At 33.6% G+C, this 23056-nt stretch overlaps 1 protein-coding gene across 2 annotated transcripts in view; it reads left to right on the forward strand.

Moving 5' to 3' along the window:
- Positions 1–23056, forward strand: part of cdkal1 (CDK5 regulatory subunit associated protein 1-like 1) — a 417958-nt gene that overhangs the window by 386084 nt on the left and 8818 nt on the right. Inside the window, exon 15 of one of the 2 annotated variants that reach the window (XM_015357728.2) lies at positions 16432–21732. The exons of the other annotated variant lie outside the window; for it this stretch is intronic. Coding sequence (XP_015213214.1) covers positions 16432–16599 — 168 coding nt within the window. The 3' untranslated portion in view covers positions 16600–21732. Of the gene's footprint in view, positions 1–16431; positions 21733–23056 lie in introns of those variants that run through there. 2 annotated transcript variants of the gene reach the window in all.

Here is a 23056-nt window from a genome sequence, read left to right on the forward strand (position 1 = left end):
AAATTATAGACTTGAGATTACATGTCAGCCAGCTGACTTTTGACTACTTTCTTGTCTGTAGTTAATGTGGAATTAAATACTGAAAATGGTTTTGTATTGAGAAATATTCATAAGAGTTACAACGTGACCAGTGATTTTTAAAATAAAAATGGCCTTTGAAAAAAAATGTAGGATAAATACCTGATTGTCATTAAGGTGTAGTCAGTTTGCAACTGATGTTTCTGCTCTGCAAGAAACTATTTGATTTGTCATCCTCCTTCATCCCCTTTTCCCTGGCCATGCCACATCTTTTAAATTTTACTGTAATCGATAAAAACTACAAACTGCAACAATGTAGCCAAGATGGTGCAGATGCCTCAGAACTATCAACAGGATTCCAGAGTATTTGAAGCAGAAAAAGAAGTTATTGCTTTAAGGACAGAGCAAGACTTATTTAAAAATAAGTGAGTAAATCAAAACTTATTTTTATATGCTGAAAACAGACAATTAGAATATGATTTATTATATTTTGTCTGTTTGGGTACAAAAGTGCATGTGTAGTTATGTTTTTTTTTTAGTTTTTAAACTTTTTTTTTGTTGGATGCATAGCTTTTTCTAGCTCATTATTGTCAGAGGGAGAAAGTGAAGCTTTAAACACTGTAACTTTTTACTAATATTTGAGAAACATTACCAATTAAAAAAAACATTTTTATGTGGTTATCTTAGATAAAGATTTGCTATGTGAAACTCTAGACTAAGCAGATCTGTGTGGGGAAAATTCAAGACTAGGTGAATCTACAAAATTTGCATTCAAATTGAAACTGAAACTGATTCAGCTAATGCTACAGAAAATAGTCTAGAATTAATTTAGAAATCCAGCTAAAATGTGTGAGGTGAGGACTGTAAGATAAGAGCAATCCTGCATGTTTCTAAAACATTACAAAACAGCTACATCTATTAGGGTAGCATGGCTTCTTGACATTTATAGTACTGTAATAGAACAAGCTAATAAACAACTTATTGTTTTTAAGAGTTTTAGATGTATGTTCAGAAAATAATGAATTCGCATTTGGATCATATATTTTTAAAGCGACCGATTTCTAATACAGCATCTTTGGAACCATGTAATTTTTCGTTATTTGAATTTTAAAGAGTGAAAAAACTCAGGCTGAGCTCCCTGAAGGTCCTTTATCGTTATGAACATTTACACAACTTGTACTGCGTAGGTAGGCATGAATTGTGCTAGCAGTCTTGATTCTCATCCTGAAAGAAATTGAACAGTATATACCCTTTACTATCATTTTGTATGGAATATATACAAAATGTAATAAACAAATCTCTTACCCTCTTCGAGCATATTATCATGCTTTCCTTTTCAAAACCAGGTTTATGAGAAAGTTGACTGCTTTTTATTTACCACTTACATTGCAAAATGATCACCGAACAAAAATGGTATCAGGTGTCCAGGGAAACACATCTGTTAGGATGTTTATAAAGGCATAAGTCTTGGGTAACCTACAGAGGCTTGATGGATATTTAACAATTTTTATCTATTTTAATGCTAAATATCCAGTGTGAACTTGGTCCCAAAATTCCAGAAAAATATCAAATTCTGTCTTGGCTATTCGTCCAGGCATCTAGTGTTTTTATTAAGAAGGAATATCCCACTGTCCTATAAATATGGAAATAAAATTAGGATTCTCATTCCAAAGTTTGAAAACAGATTGATTCTTGACTTTAAAAATGTAAACTGGTTGTTTTTATCCCTCAAGACAGCTTCAATGTTATTGCTGGATCACAGGGATTTGCTACAATGCAGTCGTTGAAACAATCAATATTGCAAGTGTGGAGGAGCCTTCTCTTTTTACCTCCTATCTGCTTTGTTGAATATAAGTTAATCTATCTAATGCTTTCAAAATCAAGATCACCACTTTAAGCGCCAGCAGTATTATATCTGTATTAATTTAATTTTTTTTCCAATTGTTTATTGGCAGTTATGACCTTTAAGCTGTTGCCCTCTGGGTCAGACAGGAGAGCAATTTTTATGACCTTCACGTAGTGTGGTGTAAGACAACTAGTAACTGCAGTTAAACTTGACTGAGTGTGAAATTAAAGATAGGAGCTACAAGATCCTGCCATATTAAAATGAGCAGCCATTACAAATAATTAAGTGGTACTCTGTTGCACTTGGGTGCCATTTTGTATTTGTTGTTGTGTTCTACATTATGTGTTGCATTATAACAAGTATTTCAGTGCTTTTAAATTAATTTACATTGACCACAAGCCAAAATCATACACTAAAATCTAAAATAGAACCTACTGTATAGCTCCACTTGCCTGAAGCTATACTACTTTCATTTAAATTATATTTATATTAATGCTGTAAATAATTATTAACACAGAGCAAAATGACATTTGTACTCATAATGTTTTGTACTTGAATAGCAAATTTAAAATTATCTTTACTTTCAGACAAAACGGCAGAATTAAGTTGTCATATGTACTGTGTGTGATATCTTAGTATTTCATTCTGTGATGTAAAGATAAAATCAAAAGTTGAACTTTTACTTTTTTGAAATTTTTGTTCTCTTTCTTGCTCCTTTCTGACATTTTTTCTGCACACAATTTATTTTAAAACTTAGGCTTTAAATTTAACTATTGTTTAATGTGACAAGATTACACACATCTTACACATGTTAATTGTCCTATCAAGCTGGCTAGAGGCTGGGATGCTTGTTCTTTTAAAAAATATAACTGTTTATTTTTCTGCATATTAAGTCACAGTGGTGGAGTGGCATCTTTGGAAAGAAAAGGTAGGAGTGCTTGAATGATTGTCTTTTCAGACAATCTGGGAGTCTTAATGCATTGCATTAGTTTTAAATGGAGAAGAACATTTAATTCAAATGTAATTAAATCAATGATCAATAGTATCAAAGTGGCTAAGTAATGTACTCACGTATTTTACATATGCATATTTGAATTAACAAATTTGTAGAAACCCCAGATTAAGAGGTTGCATTTTTGTTAAAAAGCAGTAAGCCTATTAAAAGTTTAATTCATAGCAACATCCCTTGGGTGATATAACATACCCATCTGTATATTCACATTTTATACTACGCTAAAAGCACTTTAAACTTTAGTTATGAACATGGACTATGGACTACTTTAAGTTCAACAAACAATTCATGATTTGCTAATATTATTTTCCTTTATATAGAAGCCCACTTAATAGGATGCATGTTTTGAAAGATCCACAGGGACCAGATGCTTGGTTTAAAACCCTGTACATCTTTTAACAACTTTTTAAATCCTTTGCTTTCAGTACTGATCACAGTTTTTAACTAAGTGCTGCTTAAATCAGAGCTCTCTTTGTAGTCAGTCTGCTTGAAACCTCTGCTTGAGTTTCACCCGTCCTCCGTCTATTCCGTTGAATGTTGAATTTCAGAAAGATTTGTGTTTCTGTTTCATAGTGTTTTTCTGGAAAGTTTCAGTCAAATTACATTATGTGGGTAATTGGGGTCATGACCTTACCATTTTATATCCAGTTTTGCTCTAGAACTGTTCATGTTGTATAGTGTGTATGGTGCAGCACCATCCACAAAACAGTCAAAAACATCATTATCGCATAATTCAGCCTGGCTCACAATAAAAGCCCTGATGCAGGTGTTTGTCACAAAGACACATTATATGTACCAATCACATTATAGTGGAAAAATGTAAATTTTAACAATATTTGTAAGTGCGGTTTTTAATAAATGGAAAGACTTCTGGAGTATCTCTTCAAATGGACAAATATAGTGAATTTGTGAACACTAGATACAGGCTTTTCTTTGTAAAAGTGTGGAACTCTGCAGTTAGGCTGAAATTTGAAAATAAAAAAACAAGTATCAACTCAGTGTATAAGAAAGGAGTACAGTGCTGATTACACTACCGCAGATTAACAAGCCAAAAAGCATATGGATCAAGGATAATAGATAAGGCTCTATAAAATAAATGAAATGTATTGACCAGTATAGAAAATGTAATTATTAAAGAGTAGGCTACTGTAGATCTTAAAAAAGTTTAATTTATTTTCAGAAATATTGTAGATAACATTTATTATTTATGTTTCTATAAGATAATTCTTTTTCAGCATTTCAATTTTCTTTATATTTCCTGAAATGAAACTGTGGATTAAATTCTGGAGTGTTTTATGAAAAGAACAGAGACATTGACAAGAGAAGAGCTGTTCTCCAGTACTAAAGATCCTCCATTTTTTCTCTTTTTCCCTTTCCAACAGTGCACCACAGCTATTCCAGTCACCTTGATAGAAAGTGCCTTTACCTATTGTGTCAAACCAAAGAACTCATTATGCTGGTGTCTGTGGTTCAGCACAGATTCTCTGAAAAGGAAAAAGGATGTTTCACATACACTTACAAATGTAAGCACCCTGGACTCCACTACAGCAAAAGTACACTTGAATAATGAGGTCTTTTCATACAGTCGTATTTGAAGCTAGATTTAAGAAAAAAGAAAGATACTTCATCTTGCAGTGACAAAAGGTAGAACTCTGAAATCTGCTACATCAAATTGTATAGTCTCACACATATTCCCCAGCTTTCTCTTTATCAATCTTTATGTTTATTTATTTCAAGGCCTTTTTCACTGAAATACTGCTGCGAGATGCCACCTTGCTATATAAACTAAGCCTTGGAGGCTGCTGAAATACAATAATACATTTACATTATGTATGTCAACAACAGTGATAAAATATCGAATAGCCATTAAAAAGTGTCTTGTGGTGCGCCTACTGGAGATCTCACTGAATTTATTCATGCCGGCGATGATGCTTTAATAATTCACAGGCAGTATCTCTAAACACCTGGAAGAGGGAATAGATTCTGAAGCAGTTAATTGCTAACTGCACAATTTTGTATATTTACTAACTACACTAGTGGAGTATTGCTGGCATTTTGCATCATTCTGCCTACAGACTAACAATTCCTCTAGGATAGTCAGATGGTAACTGCCCAGAGCAGCTTAGCCCAAATAAAAGCTACAACCTCCAAAGATTGGCTTGCCTGACTTCAGGGCCATTTTTAAACTACTTTTCATTCTAGAAAGAAAATAAAGGCTCAGTGCCACATTTTAGATATAATATTTGCACTTGGTTGCTAGTGCTTTTTTATTATTTTTCTATTCTTTTATTTTATTTTTTTAAAATGCTTACAGAAATGGTTCAGTTACTCACGCCACCATAGTTAAACACATAAGAAGAAAACATAAGATCATAAACAGAGAGAGGTCAATGGGTCCATCAAGCTTGTTTGCTAGCTAATTAATGCATGGAACCTGACCAGTCATTTCTTAAAGGAGGCTAAGGTATCAGCTTCAGCTTGGTAAATTATTTCACCCAAAACAGTGAAATGGTGCAATTACTTTGGCACATCTTGATATGTACCATGTAGAATCTGTACCTTGGAATCTACAGAGTAGTATTAATACCATAGTTAACATATCTTGATGTGAAGTACGCTCTTTGACTCCCATTTCATTAAATTATTCACTTAAGTTCATTTGTCATTCGCTTGATGACAAAGTGTTTACTGTGTCAGCATAACTTTGAATAGGTCTTTTTAATTTGAATACCTTTGAGTAAACAAATGTACATATGAAAACTTGAAATGTTAGAATTAGTTATAAAGAGTTAGCTCATGCACCTGTTTCTACAGATTTGTGTGCCATTGATTTTTAATGTCAATAATAGCCCTACTTATGTTTTGGTTTAATAAAAATTACAATAATATTATAAATAATAACATCTAAAGTTATTAAAAAACATGTTTTATCATTTAGTGTGATCCTTGCGCTAGTGTGATCTTTCACTTGCTTAATTTGGTTGTTAACCAGCTACGGGAGGTACAAAAAAACTGATTTAATGTGTGAAAATACATGTTCCCAGGTATGTTGATCCAAATGCTGAAAAAATTCCACAATTGCCATCTTTTAAACAGAGCTTAAAACACTGTGTGTTTTCAAAGTTATTGACATTTGAAACATTTTGTCTCAAAAATAAAACAGTGATTAAAAGAAGTCACTGTTTGCCTTTAAGAAAATACAGGAACCAGATCTTTAGGTAGTGTTGTTCAGACGCTATTGAAAGTTTAGTTCATTCATATGCATGGTGTTGTTGGCTAGAAACATTCGTTTTGCAACTCTTTTTTCACCATGCTGGTCAAAAAGACAAAAAGATCTTGATTGCATCAAGACAGTCCACAAAGAGCACCATGACCTTCCCACAGCTTTACACTGTTTGACTTTACACTTAAGTGTGAAAAATGTTATCAATGGCATGGATTGCAAGCTTTCCTGTGACAACAATAGGCTGAGCCTGCGAAAAATATTGCAGTAAATAAACCAAGCAGATCATTTTTCCTACAGCAAAAGGGCTTTCATTGGATAGTATGTTGTAGAGAACAACCAGGCAAGCATAGTTGTTTTTAACTTATTTTCTTTGGGTCTTGTTTTTAACTTTTATTCCACGTGCTGCTTTCAGTGCTCGTGCCATTAAAAATCCCTTTGCATGCCTATAATGGCACGCATGCCATAGGTTACCAAACCCTGCATTGGATAATACAGTTACAAACAAGAGGAGTCCATTTGGCGTTCTAGCTCATTTGGTAGTTAGTAGTTAATTGATCTAAGGATCTAATTTTAATAAGGAAGCCATTTTTAAAAGAGGTTAGGGTATCGGCTTCAATTACATGGCTCAATAGCTTGTTCCGTACTCTCACAACCCCTTGAGTAAAATAGTGCCTCCTCTTCTCAGTTTTAAATGCACTTCCGGATAGTTTATGCTTGTGTCCTCTGGTTCTGGTTTAAATGTTCATTCTGACGTCTGCCAGGTTGACATCTTCCTTAGTTAACACCTGAGTGAAGTATTCATTTAGTGCATTAGCCATTTCTCTCACAGTGTCTAGGTGTTTCCCATTACTGTCCAAGAGGTATTTTACTTTATCCATAACAGTTCTTTTTTCATTGTAATACTGAAAAAAATACTTTTATCATCATTAGAACCTTCATTGCAGTATTCCTTACAATTTCACTTTCAGTCTTTCTAATGTAGTTTTTACAATGTTTTTACATTATACTCATTTTCTTTAACTGGATGATGTTGGTTTTTAATCATTTTATGCAGCACATTCTTTTACCATATATTTTCCCATTTGATTTGTTGAACCATTTTGGATACCATTTGTTAGCTTTTGATTTACTTTTGTTAACCAAAATTTGCAAACCATTGTTTAATCTTAGTAATAATAGCATGTAACTGAAATATATATATATATTCATATACAGCACATACTGGCCTGGGTATATTATTCAAGGTAGAAACAAAGATTAGAATGACAGTCCTTTAAAATATTCTCTTACTATACAACAGTGTAATTTTATAATCATGTGCAAGGTGTCATTTGTAGTAGTGCTTAAATTATGCTATAATACAGCTTATGTACAGTATATAAAAATGTATGTGATAGTTTTGGTTAAAAGATTATAATGATCCTAAGGAAAGCGATCAAGTAGAAATGAAAACTTCAGAAGTGAAAGCTGTTTCTTTTTCTCTTAATTATAAAAGCACTTCAGAAATAACCACTTATGTGACCTGAGAAAATTTCAATCCCAGATTTCCAAATGACTGAAGATATAGTCAGCTAAGCCTTCCTTACCCTCTAATTTTATATTAATGATCTGCAATATTCAAGATCATTGGTAGCCAATAAAAAAAATGTTACAACTGGTATTGGATAGATTTTGTTTCATTTCAAGACCAAGACTTGTCTCATTGTTCAGCCTCTATTGCTATGCCTTGGAGAGGTTAGATTGTGTCACATCATGCCGTTTATCACTTCAAGAAAAGGGCAGGTGTGTTGAAAGGTGTACCTAGGAGATCAAGTGAAGGAACGTATTCTTTCACTGCTAATTGATTGCAGGTGAAAGAAGATATCAAGCAGAAATGTCACAGAGACATAGCTTCCAACTCTGGTTCAAGGGGAATAATGCTAAGACTTTGGAAAATGTCTTTGGGTTGTATGTCACAAAAGTGGAAAAGACTGCTTTTTATTTCTTCATCTTATTTTTTATATTTATAAAATATATGATTTATATGACTTAATTTTACTAGTGGTACCTAGTTTCTATACATTTTCAATTTACATCTGAGAGTTGTCAAACAAAAGAGCAATAGAAAACAGCAAAAGTACACATACTGTAAACTAATATGTTTAAATGTATGTGCTGTATGTTGAGTAAAACTATTATTCAGTAGTTAATAGTTAATTTACAGAGTTAGCAGTTAATTGCAGTAGAACTTTACTGATTGTTTCAGGGATACATAATTATACATAATTATAGTCATACGTATTCTGAAGAGCTGATCATTTAGATTATAAAGCTAGCAGAACATATGATAGAAAATAACTGGGATTAATGTCTTTCATTTAGTGGTAAAGCACAACATGTGTAAATAGATTTTTGAACTTTTTCAAAGTAAGACATTAATAACTGTATTTGAAAACAGAGAATAGCTTACAGTAGCAGTATTTTGTTTTTTAGACTTTTGTGTATATCTGTATGGGTGTGATTATCCAAAATCTTAAAAACTCGATTTTCTAGCAATGCCAAACTTTCCTGACAAGCAGTTCAAAGAGGTAACTTGTGATTAATTTGAGTTCAGCTCCAGTTCGGCTCATCTTTCAATTGTAAATGTTCTGCGTTTTGGACCTCTCACCAAAGCATCGGCATAACCCTGTGACATGAAAAACTTAACATGTGAGTTTACATTTAAAAAAAAAACCTTAAACATTGTAGAAAGACTTGAAGCGTAAAAAAATGGAACAGCATGGAGACCTTGCGATTTCTTGCACTGCTAACACACAGCAAACACTGTCATCAGACACATATAAAGAATTTAAAATAATATTTTTTACTTCTTAAATAGATTTGAATTTAATCAAATTTAAACACCTCTGGCTAGTTATGGAGCAATTTAAGCTTGGCTGGACAGTGTTTTGCATGGTAAGCTCCCTGGGTCCAGAGAAAACATCAGACATGAAAGCGATGTAACTGATTCTGAAAAAGGAACATCCACCACAGCCAGAGTTTTCCACACAGTTTACAAAGAGGCTCAACGTCATAAACTGTCTTGTGGTTTTGAACACAAAATTAATCCTCACTAACTGAATGGGATTCATATGGGACTGATTTTGCATTACAGTGATGCATGCTCAAAAATTCAACAATATTTCCTCAGAAACGAGAAGAAAATTGTTTGAGGAGATTGTGCAGTGTGTTCCTAACATATGTCTAATGCTTTATGAGGCTAAAATGTGAACAAAGAAAGTGCCTTAATTGTGTAAGCCTTCTACTGAGAATTTTAGGCTTAAAATAAACTGATATATTTTTCAGAATGGCTACCCTTGGGTTATGTATGTAATGAGTGTAGCTCTGCTCTGCCCCTGCCAGGGTTCGGACATGGCTGCTGACAGGTTCAGAGCCACACAGCTCTACTCCCTAAACAGCAGTGAACTCAGCTGCGGCAAAAGACTCGGTTCTCTACCACAACAGAATTCTTAGTTGTCTTTGTTTCAGGTTGAGGTTAGTTCTGTAACATGCCCAATTCTGAAACCATACTTACTATAAATCCACCAGAGTGGAAATATTTCAAAACTAGAGTATGCCTAATGGCACATGATTACGGTGTTTGAAATGACTGAATCAAAAATGTTTTTTTTTAAGTTACCCTGTTAGCAGGATATCAATGTTGGTGACTTACTGTAAAATCGTGTTAAAAGTCTGTAACATTGATGTTTTCCACGTTATGGTTAATTGCTCCGCTTCTTCCATTGCCCCTCATATATCCCCTCTCTCATTCGCCTTCAGCTCCAGCACCTTGTGATTTACAAATTAAGCACTGGAGATAAATGCATCATGTTGAACATAATCGTTCAGTGCTCTAATGTAAATCAGATTCATGATTGTTCCACAGTGTCTGTCAAAGCTACGTGTATAGAGCACAAGTCATCTAGGAGTTACACATAAATGAAAATAGTGAGAAATAGAAAGAAATATCTTGCAGCTGGACTTGATCTCAGGAGATCGAGACAAAGGTTGACACAGTTGAAGACTGTGGAGTGTGTGGCTTACCTAGCTGAAAGGTCAGTCTCTGGTCTAATACTGTCTGTACTATGGGTCTACCAAAGTGGAGGAAGTAAACGCAACAATCCAGTTCGATTTTTGACAAAAGCAATCGGATTGTCGTTTCCGGATTTTCCTGGCACAGAAGGACTGGAGAGTGGAAAGGGCATGCAGGATTTATAGAGATTACTTTGCTGGAGATCACAGTAAGCCTATAGCGTTCACTTTCAGAATTCTTTGCTGCCCTAATCGTTCTTTTTGCAAGTATAAATTCGTTTTTAGAAAAAAAAAAGTTTGACAGTTGAATATTCTTGTAGATGAATATATTTATCTATCCTTATTAGATTCTGTTAGATTGAGTAAGATATATCAAATTCATCTAGAAAGGCTGATGGTTTTTTATTTCCAATATTTACAAAAGACATTACACAGTGCTTATAGGTTCTTGGGATCCTTTTTTAATTTAAATATAACTTTTACATTTAAAACCAAGTTCTAAATGATTATCAATTTGTGTCTGACTCAATTTCTCAAAGTTTAATCAGTGGGTGAAACTGAAATGAAAGTGGTGTCAATATGTATGTGTTCTGTGTTGAGTAAGATGCAAAATTATTTTTTTCATGTTCAGAAATCATTATACAAGTGTACTAAAACAGGAGGGTTCTGCTTTCGGATTCACATCTGTATGAATCCAGAATAACATAAATCAGAAAAGTCAGGTAATTTAAAATTCTTTAAAAGGCAAACTACCAAGAGACGTCTGCAGCCAATTGTACAAGAACTACTAAAGACTGGATACTGAGATTTATATTGCATGTCAGACAGGACCTTTTAAAATCCCTTGTGGCTCTGCATCTCCAGAGATACTGACTCATAAAAATAAATCTTTAAAATCCTTCTTAAACCTGTTATATATTCACTTTTGTCAATGCATATCCCCAAAGAAATCAGCAGGATTTTGCTGTGAAGAGGAGAAATTAGAATGAGAAATTACAGTTCATAATAATTAGCAACAAGCATGGCAGACAAGAAAATTTGATTTGTCAGATCATCGGTCTGTCACATCAGCAACTTTCTGGGTATGGCTTTCTTAAGCCCTACCTAAAATGTTGCCTTGTCCCTGCATGTTTGTTAGTGCTGGTTCAGTACATTAAATCCAGTTTCGTGCATTTGGCTTGCATTTTGATGTATTGGTGCAGGCACTTAGCAGTTGTGAGATACGAGAAAGCTGGTTCTTATGCTGAGTGCGTGGTATATTTTAAGGTTGTTTTAAATGCAATTTATTATGGAGTTCAGAATTTACCAAGGATATGTGTCCTAAAAAGAAAAGATCTATAAACTGATAACCTAAGTTGCTTTTTGTTAGTTTAATTTAATTTCATGCTTTGTACAATGAACATAAAACCTTCTTCTTACTGTTGAACACTGTTAAAAATACAGTACTTCTGTTAAATCTCTGTGCTTTTAGCTTCATAAGCATGTCACGTTGCCTTAACATTGTACAATTTTGCAACATAGGCAGGAGTTCACATCCCTTTTAGCATTTTCTCGAGTATTTTTGCAGAGTATATATGTGTAAATAGCTGTATCACAATAATGGACATGTTGTATGGCTTTGAACAGTGTCCTTTTAAAGGTTTCTTTAAAAACTTTCATGGTCATATGCATAAGAATAGAATTCTATCAAACTGGAGATGGTTTGTACTGTTTTTCAGCCAAGTGTCACTTGCACATGTACTTTGGAATGGTAAGGAATTGCACTATCCTTTAGCCTTCTTTTATACACAGTATGCTTGTGGCTGCTTTAGGTTCAGTTCATTTCCTTAGGGAGGCTGGATATTTATGAGAATAGTGGAAGGAGGAATGAAGAGATCTCTTCTTGATTATTTTCTACTATGCATTATTTCTTTGTTTGCATGTAACAAACTTTTATTTCATAGGAATGACTGTAAATATTGTTTTAAAATGTTACCACTAACCTAACCTTTTGCATCTCCAATTATTCTTTAACACATAGTGATAAATGTAAAATTGACTTTGAGCATTCCAAATATGTTTACTGTGCCTAGCTTATGTGAACCCTGGGGCGTAGGGTTTTTAAATGGATGCCAAGCTAACAAACATGGGCATCCTACTTAGGAAAACTTTAAATGTAATATGATAAGCAAAAATAATAAAAAACCTTTGTTAACATCTAGATATTAGCTTTAGTCGTTTCAAAAATGAGTATTTCAATTTAAGGACTAAACAAAGTTGAGAGAATTACAAGTTATACCATAATCTTTACACAGTGCTATGCCTGTGTATTTCATCCCTTCAGACAAGAGTCTGTTCCAAGTTCTTTAATAGTTTTGACGTGTGTACACTAGACTGAGACTAACAAACCCCTATCATTTCTGAATTGAATTTTGTATCTTGCAATTCACTGATAAGCCTTGAAAGGAAAGAAAATTGACTTCTTGAACAAAAGAGGCATCAATAATTGATTAAATAGCCATCAAAGATTGATTTAATTATTTTTACCGCACCTTGTGCCGTTAAAGGTGAAAGCCACTGAGCACAAGAGTCATAGTGACCTTCCCAGCATTTTGCATCAATCAGGCTAAAATTCTTTTGGGAACCTGTAAGCATTCTGAAACCATACAAAGGAATGTCACATTCATTGCATTTCTCTATGAGACTGGAAATAGTGTAAGTATTATACAAAGCAGTACAACATTTTTCAGATGAGTTCCTTTAGGAAACTATAAATTTGTGTCTAGGAAAAACAGACCTTCAACATTGTGTATCATGAAAACAAATTTAATTTTCAATTGACAGAATATTGCTCTGAATATATTCTTATGCACACTAGTAAGATACATTTCTTCCTTCATGTGATATCTGTGTTGGAACGTGATAGTTAGTCTTACCTCTAAAGAAAAGGTCCAGCATCCTTGAACGAATAGCTTCCTATCATCAAGTCTGGAAACCTTTCTCACCCTGCCTACAAATAAGCTCTTGGGGTTCTTCACTAGGTTTATTGACAACGTATTATATGATTTGTCTGTGTCTTGCTCAGAGTTGAGCTGACGTCTGAAATGGCAATACAAGACAGACGGTGATCAATGAAGCGTCTGCACAAGGGCATGCAACACAGATTACTTTGAGTTTTCCTCAAGGCAAGATTATTCAGAGAATGATTTTAAAATTCATTTGATCATGCAGTAAACACCTACATAATTCATTGCATCTTGGTAGTTGACCATGCAGCTTGCTTCTGCACCAGCACCAGTCTGTTGAAAAAAAAAACAGCACAGAGGAATGCAACCTTCTGATTAAGAGTGCAACCCAGTCATGCACTTGCCAGCCCTGCTGTGGTTTATCGCTTGTTTGTGGCAGCATGGGACTAGAAATGGGTCAGATCAGAGGTGGTATCTGCAACAGGGAATATGCAACCTCCTGTCAGAAGTCTTTATGTTAGCTAACAGAGTGCTGCTGGGTGGCCTCTCAGAATTAAGTCTGGACAAGTAACTGGAGATAGTATTTTTAAATGTTAGTTATGTATTAGTTCTTGACAGATTGTACAATTGAATAATCTCCATAAAGGCAAATCTGCCTAAAGCATCTGAATATGCCAGCTTCAGTAACATAAATAAGCTTCTCTGTGATTCCCATAATTCTTGAGCAGTTTTCAGAAGCTAAGATTAGGTTACGTGTATCTACTGTAGATGTTTATATTATGCCGTGTGTTTTTTATGCTGGTTTGCATTACTATATATTCCTATTATTTTGATTTGGACTAAGTGATTATTTTAGATTTTAATTTGTCTTGCTGGGCAATGCTTACAAATGAGGCTAGTTTGTTCCATTTTTCCTACTTGCATATTAGTCTGACCTTAAAAATGCAGGTGAAATATAAAGACAGAAACTGACAAACGGTGTGAAAGGGTATAGGATCTGGGATCATGGGGGATACTGATAAACTTTTAAAGCTTTGTTTGGAAAGGTATAGAAGATAATGCTCTGCCAGGTTGTCACTGAGAAGTCTGCTACAATTTACTCGAAGTTCACTCTGTCTTACGTACGGGTAATGCGGCATTTCAACTGTTCTTTAAATAACAAGAAGTATTGCATCAGGCACCTACACATAAGTTTTGAAATGTCAGATTTAAGAATTTAGTCTGCTAAGCCTTAAATTTCAAAGCTTTAGTTTCAATTAAATTATTTTTTATTTTATTTTCTCATCTTTCAACTAGCTCCAACTGAACCTCATGAACCTCTTGAAGTAATCCCGTAGTTCCATCCTACTCAAATCATGCCAATGTTTTTGTTTTTACTCCTAGACATGAAATATGCCTAGTTTAATGGGAAACTGTAATGCTTTTTCTCCAATTTCGTGACCTAATGTATGAGGGATAGAAAGTGTTAAAATAGTGATCTAGTGACAGCAAAAATGCACAAGACTTAGTGAAAACAACTCACTAAAGGTTAAAGTTTTCTTAAAGTTTAAATTTATTAATAGATACAATATTTGCACTGTCACTTTAAGCTACACCTATATTTTGAAGTATTTTGACATTATTTAATGCTAAAGCTTAAATGTTGCAGAGCCCCCTCCCCCATCTTCACTTCTTCCCTCTGCTCATCTCATCTTCGACTTGAACGATCAGACTGTAGACTTCGTTTGTCTTGCCTTCTTAGCGCATTGAGACAGGTTCAATAGTGAGCTCTTTGATATGAGTGATCAAGACAAGTGTTGTGGGTAGGGAGAGAGGGTTCTTTAACATGTAAAGGAGGAAGGGGGTTACCAAGTACAAACAGGGCCATTTGAGCTGTATCAATTACACCAGCCACGGAAGGGACTGAATTTCAAGAAAGAAAAAGAGGAAAGAAAAAGCACAGGAGAATAAAAGGCTTTAGGCATGAAAGAATGAATGCTGGTAAGGAGAAAGAAAAAGTCAAAAAGAAAGTAAGATGAGTGAGCATGGTCACAAAGTCTTCAAAATCTATCATAAATGAAAGACAATCATAAAAAGCAGGCCTTCCTGCAACACACACACAGTTTAAAATAGAAATTTCCCCATGGCTATCGGAAGAGATCTATCAAGGTGTCTAAGAGTTGGTTAAACTGATTTTTAATATCTTCTAGTTTTTACTTTTACGATTAAATTTAAGCTGTTATGACAGTAATGACACTTATTTAAATTTTTAAAGTAGATGACATGGTGAGGTAATGCAGATAAAGGTAAAAAACTTAAAGGTAAAAAATGTCAGTCTTTTACAAAATTACTATTGCCTGTAGAGAAGGTACCTCCAGTTTTTAGGCGTAAAATATCCATTCAGTTTGGTATTTGGCTGATATTAGGAGCACTAATGCTGTATAGTGGATATATCACTGGGTTCACAATCTCTGCTTTGCCGATAAAAGGAACACCCCTCTAGTGCTACTTAACCAATAATACCTTAAACCCATTAGAAAATTGTATTAGTTCCTGAAATGGCAGTTTTATTTTAAGTGAGTCATCTTCTTATTGCATAATCAATATTCTGGTCATTTAGAACCTGTTGGGGAAAATGTAGGAGACTTATTTACCTAAGAAATAAATGTAGTTAACAATTGTACAATTCCTTATTTGTCATTTACTAGTTCCTTTCAGTTTTAAGCCTTGCAAATCTACAGTACATGACATAATTGATTCACAGGAGAAAAAGAGTTTTAAATCTCTGTACAGAATTTGAATACATTTGTCTTGTTACTAAAAATTAGTAATACTTCCATTTGTTTAGTGATTTTCGTTTAAATGATTCCACAGAGCTTTATATTTAGGTGGGACCCATTTTTCCATCACTAAAGTGCATAACCCTGGTTGCTCTTGGAGGTCTGACTTCACTGTCCAAATCCAGCCTTGTTGTTTTGCTTCTGGGTATCTGATACGGTCACCCTTGAAGGTGGCAAAGCTAGAATTATAAATGTCGAAAAATATGTAGACTTTTATAAAGAGTAATTATATATGCTATTAAATTTGATAAATGTTTTTTTTTCAAAAAATGTTTTCTGTTTTTCTCTCCCCATCAACTCAAATCCATACCATATCTTGATATTTAACATATGAGTGACATTCAGTGTTTCAGTCTAATTCCAGGAGTTACATGATTTTACTATAATTATCATGTCTTAGTTCCTGACCTGAAATCGCTTCTCCTGTTCTTGGAAATTCTTGAACCCTCAGTGCTATATTTTGTACGAGCCCATGTAAATTTCTCCTAATCAATGTTATTTTGTTTCTTAAACAGGAGTTCACAACTCTCCGTCAAAATAGCAGCAATAGTAAGCCAGACCTGCATTCTCCAGAGCTTCTCTGTCAGACATGGACACTGAGTGGATTTGGCCTAAAGCTGGTGTCTGTGGGACTGGCTGTGTTTGCAGTGATTGTAGCCTATGCAATGGAAAAATTATATTAAAATAAAAAGCTGAGAAATTTGCCCACAGAGAAATATGCTTCCAGCATTGCTAGGATGGTAACATTTTTGGTTTGTCAAGTCTGGATAATTTCATAAATGGAGCTCAAAGCAGGTGAATAATGCTTTTGTTCAGAATTTTTTTTTTTAAGCCCTAAAACTTATGTTTACTTTTTTAATGTAATAAATGAAGGGTTACAAGGACTTTGAGATAAAATGATATTACTGTTCTGTAAGTGTTGCAAACAGTTTATTAAGCAGTGTTTGCTACCTCTTGTTTTTTTTTAAATCATGCCATCGATTTATTTTTAAAAAATCTGTTATAACATCAGTCTAGCATTGAAACATGTATGCTTTTATCTGTATAGGATTTCATTTTAAAAGTCAGGGATTTTATTTCCAGGATTCTACAACACCTGCTTTGTTTCTCCTGTGTTATTTTTTCCTTGTTGTTCACTGCATAAGAAACCTTAATAAAATATATTCTTCTCAATCTTTTTTTTATGTCAGGAGTAATCTTTATAGAATGCTCTGCTTGCAGTACTGATGCAAGAAGGGGGGTGGTTATTTTCTTTTTATTTCAGTCTGTTTGTAGTTATGTCTCCTATATGGGAACTGGATGTATAATATTTGTGACAATTTGTGTATGTTACATTGTGCATGTGTATGTCTTTCTGTCAGCTTGGATGTGTTTATATGTGTCTCTGTGCCTGTAAACAAGCAGTTGCAATTTGGTGGAAATACAATACCTAGGTTGGTGGGACACACATTTCTGATGACATGTTTTCTTCCATCCCAGAAACCCTGCAAAACTGACAAGTTTTATTTCTAGTTTCTGAATGAATTCAAAAGATCTGTTATGTACAATATATATTTTAGGCAATTGTCAGAAAATTATATATATATTTGTTTTAAAGAAGAAACTATTTTTTGTGCAAGAAATTTCTTTCTGAACTTATAGAAGGATAGAAAAGCAGAGTTGTAACTGCATTCTAGAATTGAACTGTGTATTTCTGTATTGTGTATATAATCTTTCAAATGAGAACATTGTTATAACTTGATTGTAATATTACAAAATCAGATTCATAGATAGCATTCTGATTTCATTATATATTCATGTTTTACATACAATTCTGCTTCATTAAGTATCCACAGTATATTTCTTGGGTATTCCACTATATTTTATGTCTGTCATGTATCATTGCTTCTTTCTTCAGTATGTACAGTATAGCTATTGAGTGACTGATGTGTATAATTTGTGTCTAGGATTCAACCGTTCCTGTAGCTTGTAAATGTCTTCAGCATTTCTCTTTTACCTAACACAGCTTTTTCCCCAGAGTTAAGTCAAATATTTCATCCATTCTAATGCTATGACTTCTTTTATATTATTATAACTAAGCATTTGATTAATGCTGTATTCTATAAAAAAAAAACACTTTTAAAGCAGATAAACAATATTTGTCAAGGCTAAAGATCTTTGTATTATACTGGATAAAATTTATCAATGCACAAAGAAAAGCTACTAATGGATCACAAGCTCAGACTGGTAATCGCAGTCAACAACTACATTTGTTGTTGTGATCACTCTAACCTTTTGTCCAAAGTATTCTACAGGTTACCTTCACCCTAGAGTATAACTGTAACCTCTAACTAAAAAAAAAGAATGAGATTAATGTGTACAGTGTTACGAATCATGAGAACCTACAAGAAAAATTGTAGCGTGATGAATCATAGACTGTCACCATTGACAGCACTGAACAACCAACCAATATATCAAGGTCACAATTCTGAATAAATTTAACCAAAGACAAGCAAGACACATTAACATGACTAACTATGGGCATTTTACCTGGTGTCACTCCCTGAATGTCTACACTATAAATTGTTTTCTTTACATGTGTTTTAGTAGTACTAACCAAAAATAAGTCCCAATAGATTTAATGTCAAAGTTTATGGAAGGTCTTCAGAAGACGTTTTGTCTGTAAATGTTCTCCTGGGGAAGCTTTGCCTATTTAAAGAACAAAAACGGTCAGTTTTTAACCAGTTCACAGTAATATTCACAGTAATAGTAATATTAGTAAAGCCTTTGTTTATGAAAAGCTTCAACAATCAGTAAAAAAAAATCACTCATTCATTGTACGTTGGACACATGCATTCATTGTAAAAACGTTTTTATTTAGGTTTTTTAAACTTGCACTGATAGCCTCACTAAATAAAATTATTTTTTAAGTAGCTGTTGTCCGCCAACAGTATGAGTTTATACATATTTCTACTGGCTAACTACATTCCCCCAGTGAGTCATATCAGTAAAGGTCTGGGAAAAATGTCTAATGATCATTGTGCTACTGTAGCATTCAATAATCAAAATTGGTAGAAAATCTCATGGAGAAAACTTGTTTCATTGTTTCACTGAGAAGAGGATTTGGTAATAAGAGACATTCAGGGAAAAAAGTAAATGGAAGAAAATAATTTGAAAACGTATTTCTATTACAAAAAAAATTAAGTATTTTAAATTAATATTCCATAAAATGTATAGATAGAATAAGGTCTTATGCCTGAAAATAATAAAAAAGTAATTCTGTAAGTTTAATGGAATTGCACAGAGAAAACTCATATTTGTCATAAATGATTAATTTGCATACAGAAAATACAAATGTCACATTTATTCACACCCCTGTAGTTAGAAGTGTGTACAGTAAATCCTCCTCTCGCAGAATTTACAATGAAAAGATGCCTTCTGTAATTTGTAGTATTGTAGAGGTTTTGACATTTCTGATGGGGAACATTTTGGCCAGTTCTCCAGATAAGTATTTCTCTAGATCCTTTAGTTTCTGTTATTAACAGTGCCTTCTTGAGTTAATGTTAATACAAGTGTTCAATTAGATGGAAATCTGGAGATGGTCAGTTATTTTGGGGAAATTATTATTTTTTATTTGTTGATCAAGCATTTCTTATGCTGTTATTAGCACATGGAAGCAGGTGTTTGGACAGAATGTACTGGTATATGTTGAAGGACATTATTCACTTGTTTTAAAAAGGGTTCTTTGAACCTTGGATGCAACACAATTGCAAAACAAACCTACAGCTATATTTCACAGTGGGCATGAGTATTTTCACATTATAAGATTAATCATTTATATGCCAAACATAACAATAATGCAGTAAATCAAATAGCTCAATTTCCATTTCTGTGGCACCAAGGATGCCAACCAGTAACCCTCATTTTTTTAATAATGGACACTTCAGTAGAAAGAGGTAGATTCATCTTTTCGTGTATTGTTTTAACTTGTGACAGTAGATAACCATTTTCCCGCTGTCTTCAGAGAGCTCTCTGACTTTTACCATGATGATTCATGCCACGTCTGAATGCCTTCCATGTGTTACCTGCTTTTATACCCCAAGGGAAGTAGGAAAGTCTTGGATGCTTCAATATAGTTTCAGAAGCTTTTATTGCAAACAAAAGGGTAATTTATTACTATAGGCCTATTTTTTGTTTGATTTTACGTAAAGAAACACTGAGTTGTAAATCAACATGACCCTTGTTTTTTCTTGAAATTACATATTTAAAATGCAATGCTATTGTGATTGCAGTATAATATTTTTAGAATTGTTAGATATATTATACCATCTGTAACTCATTCTGTTCTGTGATGTTTTCATACCTATTTTTCTGGGAGTATGAATGCAACTGGAGGGCACTAAAAGCCAATTGAGCACAAATTCTTATTTATATAATGACCTGGAGAATGAATTGGAGGATAATCCGTTAAGTGTCTTGCTCAAGGGTGACACAGCAACATCCCACCCAGACCCAGAACCACCGGGTCCTCCTGTCAAGAGCCCAGCTCTCTAAACTCTTCTCCATAATACTGCTTGTCTTGTGGGACAGTACAATAAATTAATCTGTATCCTTCCTACATTTTGTAGTTCTGAAAATATCTTTGAGTGACAGGCGTAGAGATTTTATATACCATCATGAGCAGTGAGGAGAAGGTGTCTGATTGGCAGTTTAATAAATATCAGACCCATGTTAAGATAAACATATGTTTTTCTCTGGAAACACAGTCAAAGGGGAATTGTTAAATAGAAATGGGACAAAAAGGAGGATTACTAGTAAGTTTATTATTTGTGTGAAGTGTGTTATATGAATTTGCATATTGTTCGCTTGGTATTTTTTTTGCTTCCAGAAGTAGAAACATTTAGGCAACCTACCATCATTGTACAAATACTGCCAGTTCTATACAACCTATTATGAGGTGAAGTTTTATTGTCTTGCATAAAACTATAGTGAAGTTCCTTTCAATAACTTCCTTTTAACTATATAATTAACCTTGAATAGTTTATGTTACTGTAAAATTACAAAAATACAAATAATACAAAGAGGAAGAATCTGTCCTTGTAAATTAAGATACATCTACATGTCTTCTTTGAATAAAATGAAAATTAAGGAAGCAATGATTAAGCTTTTTATTTATCTAACGGTTGCATGTTGTGTACTGTTTTCACAGCTTTTTGATGATTGAAACTACTAAAATTGTTTGTTTTTTTAATCTGTAGCACTATACATGTTTTACTCAATGCTATTTCACTTGAATATTTTCTTCGGTTTAATTTATAGTTTTCTTCTTTCAACCTTGCAGTTGGCAATGAACTAGTGCTTTAAACACACATTGTGAGTCATTCAGTCTTAAGCATGATTATTTCTAAAGTATAATAATACTTAAGCAAAAACCCATACCTGTATTTACCGAATGTTGAAAAAGAATCTTAGATTTTAATTACTTTATCAGATGCTTTGTTTATTTCTGATTGAAAACATAGGCCCAGATTTATCCAGGTGTCCCTTTTACAAAACATTAAAGCCTTTTTTGCATTTTATGTACATCTGGGCACTAGTGTGCAGTAATGTTAAGGATTTTAATCTTCAGAGAGGGCCATCATATTTAAATCATTGGTGGGAAAACTACTGTTGTATCCCTGAACAAGGTATTGTTCTTTGATTTGCTGTTGAAAAGACCTTGCAGTATAATCTTTTATTTTCCAAAAAGGTTGTGCAAAATGAAAATTTGTTCTCTGTTGACATATCTGCTTAAAGAATGGATTAAATTGAAACAGTATTCTAATTTTAGAAAATCATACTTTGTTTTTGTCATCTGTGTGTCTTACGTGTTAAAGATTTTGTTTTGTGTGCTTTCATGAGCACTACAAATTAATCAAGGGCATCGGGCTACAGCATCTTAGACCTGCACTTTGATCCTCTATTTTAAAGTGGAAATATCTGAAAAACATCTGAAGATATCATTTTTCAAAAGCTTAAATTTAAGATGATCATTGAGTTTTTTATCTGTATTTATTTAAGGGGGTTCACTTATAAAAAAAGGAATAAAAAATAAAAGATTTAAACATGATGTTTGGTTTAAACCACTTTGCAATTTTCTGTGCATATGAAAAAAATGAGGCAAAAGTTTTAATTAATTATAATTTACATTATTCCAAGTATTAATAATCACTTGTAATTAGTACATTAAAGGCTTAGAAAAGAGTACACCCATAAGATAATCATTTACTAGAACTCTGCAAAAAACTATTTCAGAAATGATCCAAATGTCAAAAACCGTAAATAAGTACTTGAAGTTTCTATCCTTATAAAATGCTTTAATATGAGCATTCGTTTTTTTATAATGCAGTAAATGACCCAGGGGGTATTAGTTAGCATTCAGTTGCAATATATGCATAGCTTTTTCATGCGAGTGCTTTCTCACTCAGTCGAGTATCCCATATGTCTCGATTTATCATAGCTGCAGCATTATCTAACTTGCACACACTCATCTGTTGTCGTTCAGCAGCCCAAAATCTAAAAAGCCAGAGTTGGACAGATTGCCTGTATTGGATGCATTGATTTGATGCCAGCAATTACCAGCATATATGTTAGCTGGTTAAGGAAGAAAATAAGAGTTTGAGTCTCCTTCTCAACGAATAAGTCATGTTTTTAGAATTGCAGTTGAAAGTACTTATATTTACATAGACTCACATCTATGGGTTTGCTCTGTATTTAGATGATAAGGATACACACTACTGTATATAAAATAGTTTTTACCTTTTGAATAATTTAAGTACAATTCAGCAGAAATTCCAAGTGTTCAAGATAAGATGCTAAAGCACCCATCCAATTCTGCCTGTAAAATTAGGAATGAGGCAACAAGGGAAAATTATATGTACCTAAAGTACATGTTTTCCATGCTGAGTCGCCCTTCTTACCAAGAAACATAGGAGTACAATGGAAATCATAAACACTGTAAGTATACAGGGCTCTGCCCTCAAATTCCGCACAAGAATGACCCTGCATTTTAGGCATCACCTTGGTTAAAAAGTTTTCATTTACACTGAGTGAACAGTAAATTAACGAATTAGTAAGGTTACTAATTCAGAGTGCAGGTTGAGTACAGAGTACAAGTTGAAT

This window comes from Lepisosteus oculatus, chromosome 10 (genome assembly GCF_040954835.1).
Source record: "Lepisosteus oculatus isolate fLepOcu1 chromosome 10, fLepOcu1.hap2, whole genome shotgun sequence".
Taxonomy (NCBI): Eukaryota; Metazoa; Chordata; class Actinopteri; order Semionotiformes; family Lepisosteidae; genus Lepisosteus; species Lepisosteus oculatus.